The sequence below is a fragment of the Rhipicephalus sanguineus genome, chromosome 2 (genome assembly GCF_013339695.2).
Source record: "Rhipicephalus sanguineus isolate Rsan-2018 chromosome 2, BIME_Rsan_1.4, whole genome shotgun sequence".
Classification (NCBI taxonomy): Eukaryota; Metazoa; Arthropoda; class Arachnida; order Ixodida; family Ixodidae; genus Rhipicephalus; species Rhipicephalus sanguineus.
Genome location: NC_051177.1, coordinates 192,583,545 through 192,591,129, shown reverse-complemented (window position 1 = coordinate 192,591,129; position 7,585 = coordinate 192,583,545). Strand labels below are relative to the sequence as shown.

Here is a 7,585-nt window from a genome sequence, read left to right as displayed (position 1 = left end):
GACCGCTGGTTTAGTGGACCTCACCACCGCTCGTTACTGGACTTCATACACGAAGCAAATTTATATGTGTATTTCTGAATAAATATTATGCCTAAGGGCAGACTTACGAAAAAAAAAAAAAAGACTCGGCACACGCGCACAGCACTCCAAGCATTTCGGCCACCAGAGTGTCGTTTCGACCACGTGCACTTGGACTTGGTAGGACCTCTTCTGCCTTCCCAGGGTTACAGATACCTGCTAACATGTGTCGACCGATACTCACGGTGGCCTGAGGCGACGCCAATTCTGAACATCGCAGCCGGGACCGTCGCACAGGCGTTTGTGGCCACATGGGTTTCACGCTATGGCTGCCCACTGCGCATAACAACCGACCGTGGACGACCATTCCAGAGCAACCTATTCTCTGCGCTGGCAAGGCTTCTGGGAACACGGCTCCAGTACATCACGGCTTACCACCCAGTGAGCAATGGAATGGTGGAGCGGCTACACCGTCAACTAAAGGCACCTCTAACGGCCAAATTGGATAGAGAGCACTTGGTGGAGAAGCTCCCTCTCGTTCCTCTGGGCCTGCGTACCGCGACAAAAGAAGACCTCGGATTCAGTGCAGCAGAAATGCTGTACGGCTCTACCATCCGACTACCGGGAGAATTCTTTGGTGAGAAACCAAGCTCTACGGCGACACCTTCAGAACATATGAAGGCTACATTCCTGGTTGGAGCACCTGCGACCCAACGTGCCACGCGTCAGCCGCAACCCATTCTTACACCGTGGCCGCAACCAGAGTGTTTTTATTCCCAGACATGAATGCGGCAACCCATGTGTTTGTGCGCGACGGGACACAGTGAAAGCGCCGTTGACTCCTGCGTACGACGGGCCCTTCCGTGTGCTGTCGCGGTCGCACAAAACTGTGACCATTCGTGTTCGCGACAGAGAGGACGTCGTTTCTCTCGACCGCGTGAAACCGGCTCACCTCATGGACTAACTCGGACATTTGCTCGTTTTTTTCCCCCCTGGCTCCGTGATCGGGGGGGGGGGGGGCTCTTGTAGCGGGCGTTGATGCCAGTGATCGCGATAATTTTCATTTGTGTCCGCATACCAATTCGTAGGCAGAGGCGCACGGCGCATACGCGGCCAACATGCATGCCGCGGAAGATATGCAGCCACGCCCCTTTGTGTTGTCGCTTTCGAAGCCTGTTTTTCTTGGAAAATAAACTAGTTCTTGTCTCAAACTTCGAGGAGTGTAGGTGTCTTCTTTTCGCTCCTCCGTGGGGCGAGTACGCTACAACACTTTACAATTAACAAACTTAGTTCATGATATTTTTTGTATTTTGAAATCATAAAGTGAAATATATATTTGAAGCTGCGCAGTTCCACTATATGTAACGCCTTCCTTTCCGCTACAACTGAACAGTTTGACTTTATTATCATGTGTCAGCAAAGCACTCAGGTGAAGAACACAAGTATGTCAACTTTCTTGCCCTTCAGAGGTTCAGCCTACTCCTCCCGCTCCCCTGTGTACCACGTGCGCGGGGAACCAAGTTTATTCTGCCATGAGTTCGTGCTGTTGGTTTTATACTATTGATAGTACCATCGATTTTTGTAGCGTTAGCTACACTTGCCTAGCCGGAGCCGGTTTCGCGTGGGTCATCATGAGCCGTGCTGCGCATGCGCGAGGATGAGTGCGGAGCCGGCATCTCACGCGCCCTCCGCCACCGCCGCGCGCGGCTCGCTGCTGCTGGTGGCGGAGAGCGGGAGGAGTGGCCTTGGAGTGGCGTCGTAGCCGGGCAGACAGACTGACGCCAGCGCGCGCGACTCTCCGCTGCTGCTCTGCGCATTCGAGAGGGGTGACGTCGTAGCCATGGTGCGCGCAGCTATTCGCCTTCGCTGTGCAGTCGCCGTGTGACAATGCGCTGGTGCCGCTTGATAGCGCCTCTGACTGGCGTTTCCAGGTGGGCAACGCCATGGAGAAGGAGAGCGCAAATGCTGCTCAACGGCGCAGAAGAGCCGAGAAGCTTATGTCATCGGATCCCGAAGTAGTTGGCTGGCAATTAGCGGTTCAGCGTACGAAGAATGAACAGAGGAAGGCTAAACGTGCTGCGGAGACACTGGAGGAAAGGGAGGAACGTTCAGCAAAGCGGCGTCGCCAGGATGCCGAGCGACGTGCCCGACCATCTCTGCAGCAGCAACAACAAGACGCCGTCGATGACGTCAAGGCTCGCCGATCGACTGCCTATACTGTGAAACTTGGCCAAAGCGCCAGTGCGACTCGGACCTTCGAGACGGACTTCGTAAACAATCCGTTGGGATATGTGTGCGTCGTGTGTGAAAGACTATGGCACATGAAAGACTTGACGCCGCTAAGTAGTGCCATGCGTGAAACGTTGGGTTTAGTGGCGGCGCCTGAGTGGGGTGAAACCGTGGCGCGGGTTTGTACAACGTGAAAGAACTTTCTCGTTAAGCAGAACATTCCGCTCTTTAGCGTTACGAATGGGTATCGTTACCCGGCCATGCCGCCAGGTCCAACGGTTCTGAACGATGTGGCCGAATGTGTGTCATTGGAGCAGCAGTAAGCATGACAATCAAGCTAATCCCAGACAATCTGGAAAGCTCAGAATAATCAGCTGAACCTTTGCTAACGCTACGTATATCCTGGCATAGCCGAGCTAAGCCACTGCAATTTTTTTTACTATCGATAGCGCTATCGATAGTATTTTTTACCATCGATAGTGACTCAGCTATTGATAGTATCGATAGTGCCATCGATAGTTCTGCATCACTACTTTCCACGTTTCCGACGCGACCAGTTCATGCTTCATAGTGGGCCGAACGAGATTTCGCCAACATTGCATTTCGCTTGAAAACGGAGGCGCTACAAGCGAACGTGGAGCGTGCGGAGACGCAGCTAACGCAGCCTGCATCGTAATCTGAAAACGTTGCCAGACTGCGAACATACTCTCGCAGGGGCGATGCCAGGACATTTTTGCCGGCACCCACAACAAGCGAGTCCTTTAGGAAAGCAGGGAGGCTGGGAACTTAGGCGCTCTGTTTTGCATACGTTTGCTCTTGAGGGAGCAAAGGGAGGGGCACGCGGCAATTTTAAGGGGGCAGCTGCCCCCTGTGCCCCTCCGCTGGCGCCGCCCCTGCAACTCTCGGCTCTAGGGTGCTAGGGTGCCTCGATGCGCGCGCCCCTGGAGGAGCGGGCATCGAGGCACTCTACTCAGTGCGTTCGGGCGCTACGACACTTTTCCAAGTAAACAGCGGGTGACGTCTCTATCGGAGTTGTGAAGGTCTTGTCCATACCACGAAGTGGTCCATACAGAAGGCTGCACAGCTTTTGACGGAGAAGAATCCTGGCAGTTGTGTTACTTTCAGTATGGATTTACAACTCTTTGCCGCGTGACGGTTAGACTATAATGATGACAATGAGCGAGCGCAGGAATTTATGTTCATATACAAATGTGGTGCATCAACTTGGACTTTTGTTGAAGTTTGGTTGGTGGATAAAACGTGTTGTTCAGCTAGCACAAATCGGCAATTTGTATAGGTTCTAAGGTTGCCCATAATTAGTGATCTTTACCTAAGCAAGACTGACCAATGCCTAATGGACGTCTTGGGCGACTGTGTTATTATGATTACTTGATTCTATGTAGACTAACTTGAATCCGCCGTTGCATATCTATAGAAGCGAATAATTTAAAGTAAATGAAGGGAGAACGTGTGCTGGCAATACATCCCTTAGATCCTTTAAGCTGTCGCTAAACTTTTCATCCACACATTCTAACTTTCTAATCAACAGCATCGCTATGCCTCGCCACATCGTTATGGTAGCCACCATAACATCGTGTGCGCACAAAACGAACGCCAGCTTTGATTCAGGCTACGCGCCTCTTAAAAGTAGGTTACCCTAGCGTTGCTGCATAAACTGTCGCTGAGCGCTTGCAAAAGTCAGTCACTTTGTCAAGTGTGAATCATGGTTGCAGATTAATAAGAACCGAGCCGTAGTTATACCGATACACTCATACATTATCGCACAGGCTAAAGATACGTGAAGTAGATACGTGTTTCTTCGGAATAACTTAAAGGGACCGACAACTGATTTTTCTCGACCCATTTTTTTTTACGGCGCGACAGAAAGGTCACCCTTCGCAGTGAGCTGCAGTAGTTAATCCCAAGAGCACGTAGTTATTTTACAAGCAGTATTTTTCGATCTGAAAGGCTCTAAACGCGGACGTCTCTTTCCTCCACCAACGATGAGCATTGATAGCGATACCGCCAGCCCTTCTCGCGATTTGTGAAAGCTATCGCTGTTCTGCTTTTGCAGGAATTCCTGTAACTATGCTTAATCACCTTTATTTATAGCTTCTCAACTATTTTTGAAAATAACAAGCTGTTACAATGAGATGATGTGGCATTATACATATTGCCTGTATTTGTACCGCGTTGTGCGCATGCGTCCAAAGTTGCCTGTGTCATGGGTGGCTTGTCCCGGCGTCGCTATGCTCTCTATGCACGAGCCAAGCCAAGTCATCGAAAACGTCACTGCGCTTATGCGCGGCCGCGCCGAGTAGCAGCGCGCGTCATTTCTGAGACGAAGTGTTGGTAGAAAAACTATGTCACTCCAAAATCTTAGCGACCTGGAAACTGCGCGCACGGTTGCATGAGCACGCTGAGAAGTTGCTCAAGACGCGCTGACGAGCATGGGATCATTACGTAAGGCAGCGCCTCTTTAATGCGTACTACTAACGCAGGCCTAATGGATACTACTAACGCAGAAAAGAAAGTTCGAAAACATTTTCAATGACTCCAAACGTGTGCGGCAAACATTAAAAGGCCTATTGCCGCAAAAAGAGCAAATCAGCCTCTCTGAAATTGTAGACAGCGATATAACTTATACCGGTATATCTTTGGCAAATAAGTTTAATGAACACTTTTTAAAATGTGGAGCATCGGTAAGTGATAACTATGACAGGTATATTTACAGGTCATACATTACGCGTAACTCTTTGAAGTGTCTTTTCATGGAGCCAACAACAGAACATGAAATTAAATCCCAAATATTAAAGTTAAAGAATGCATGCGCATGTGCCGAGGACGAGATAAAAGCCGAGCCGATAAACGCAGTTGTCGACAGTATCAGCAATCCTCTATCACACATATGCAACGTCATTTTGACTACAGGCGTGTTCCCTGATAAACTAAAAATCGCTAGAGCAACATTTATATTTAAGGCAGGCGATAGAAATTACGTGAACAACTACAGAGGAATCTTGTTATTACCACTGTTTTCAAAGTTTCTGAACAAATAATTAATGTAAGAATTATGAATATCTACACTAAAAATGATGTACTTACAGGCAATCAATACAGCTTTCAGAAAAAGAAGTAAAGTGAAATAGAAGTAGAAAAGAAGTAAAGTGGCTCTTTTAAGTATGAAAGAAAATATAATTCAGAATTTTGAAGACAAAAAGTATACTCTAGGGATATTTCTTGATTTTTAAAAGCGATTTGACTCTATTAAGCATGATATCTTATTTAAAAAGTTAGGCGAATATGGTGTTAGGGGACTTGCTCTTGACCTTATACGTAGTTATTTAACAAACCGCTACCAGTACACAGACACCAATCATTCAAAATCAGTTTTGGGGGAAATTAAATACGGTGTTCATCAGTGTTCCATTCTTGGACCACTTCTTTTCTGGTATATAAATAATATAGGGAATATTTCGCTCACGCCAGACATAATGTTTGACGCCGATGACACGAATGTATTTTTTCAGGAGAGAATCTACATATTCTTCAGTTCAAGGCTAGTAAATGGCTCAATAATTTCTCCGAGTGGCTCATTGTAAATAAACTAGAACTAAATACTGTTACGTTGGCAGCAGAGACGCCGCCGGAGACATGAACAAGTCGGTGTCACCAGGCAGAAGACAAGCGTTTATTGTGCGCTTCTAACTTATATCATGAAAGGAGGGGAAGGGGGCAAAGGGGGAACAAGGCAAGAGAGAAGAAGCATGCAAGTTCTGTCTTGCGTCCACTTCGGCAAACGCTGGCGTTGCAACACTTCTTCCGCCTTAGTAACCATAACGGTCCACCGGTGTTTTTGTTCTCGTTGACCGTCGTAGTAGTGCTTCTGCAGACGCGTCCTTGGCGTCTTCGGCCGTCGCTTTGTTGTCAGGTAGCGCCGATTCCCGAGTGTCCTTGCTCTCCAAAAACAATCCTTTGTCGCACCTTCGTACTTGGTCCATATGTCGACGGACAATCCCTGCCTCAGTCTCCACTTCCAAAAGTCGAGCACCGGTCGTGGCCCTGACCCTTCCCGGCGTCCATTTGTCGCCCGTTCCATAGTTTCGCACATAGACGGATTGACCGGGGGCGAAATTCCAGTCGGTGTCTTCCGTCGGCTTGGTCGAGACACTGTGGTGGTTCCTGGTAGGAAAAGACAAGTCCAGCCTTGTGCGCAACCGGTAGCCCAAAAGCCTTTCCGAAGGTGACAGTCCGGACTGTTGAGGAGTATTCCTATAGTTACAAAGCACGCGGGCAAGGGAGGTCGTCAACTCGGCGTTTCCAATCTTCTTTAATCCGTCCTTAACAGTCCGCACAGCGCGCTCAGCCAGCCCATTGCTCTGTGGGTGATGCGGAGATGTTCTGATATGTACAATGCCATTGCGCTCCATGAACTGACGGAATTCGAAGCCCGTGAAAGGCGTCCCATTATCTGACACCACCGTACGTGGTATTCCAAACTGGGCAAACATTGTTCTCAAGATCTCGACGGTTGCAACGCCAGCAACCGTCGACCGCTGGCGTTGCAACCAAGAAAACTAAATATATAATTTTTCGCTCCAGATAAGTCTATCAGGAATGACGTACATTTGAAATTCCGTGGCGAGATGATCGAGCGTGTAAGACTACATAAATTTCTCGGTGTTCTTTTCGAAGAAAATCTCAGCTGGTCTCCTCATGTCGATAACCTCACAAGACGCATCTCACGTTCGATGGGTATTATAAGTAGAGCAAAGCAACTTTTGCCACGGTGGTTAAAACTCCAGCTATATTACGCACTAATTGATTCCCATTTACAATACTGCCTCCTTGTGTGGGGAAAAACAACAAAAACAAATCTTAAAAAGCTGTATGTTTTACAAAAACGTATTTTACGAGTTATCCAAAACGTGCCATATGTAACTCACTCTGCTCCACTTTTTAAAGCGAATACTATATTAACAATGCAACACATACTGGAAAAGAAGCTAGGCATTGCAGTATTTCAGAAAATAAAATTATACCAGGATAGTTTTTATCGATAATTTCTGGGGAAGGGACACACTTACGAAACAAGAAAAACTATGTTTGACCAAGGTTTTACACGAACTAACTATGGTATGCAAAAACAATCTTACATTATAGCACACTTCTTAAATCATCCTACCGTGATAAACTTGGTAGAAGAAACGATGCACATGAAATGCTTCAAAAAAAGTTCACTGCATACCTACTTTCAATACAAGAATAATTTTTTTTTACCTTGCTGCTGTCTTTACTGTATATGTATATAGAAAATCTTTCTGTTTTATGTATATAG

General features: G+C 47.5%; 1 protein-coding gene across 1 annotated transcript; it reads right to left on the bottom strand.

The window, feature by feature from the left end:
* Positions 1-6,074: 6,074 nt before the first annotated feature.
* On the bottom strand, positions 6,075-6,758 carry LOC119382116 (uncharacterized protein K02A2.6-like). The gene has a single exon (XM_037649848.1). The coding sequence runs from the start codon at positions 6,756-6,758 to the stop codon at positions 6,075-6,077; it is 684 nt and encodes a 227-aa protein (XP_037505776.1).
* Between the last annotated feature and the right edge of the window lie 827 nt (positions 6,759-7,585).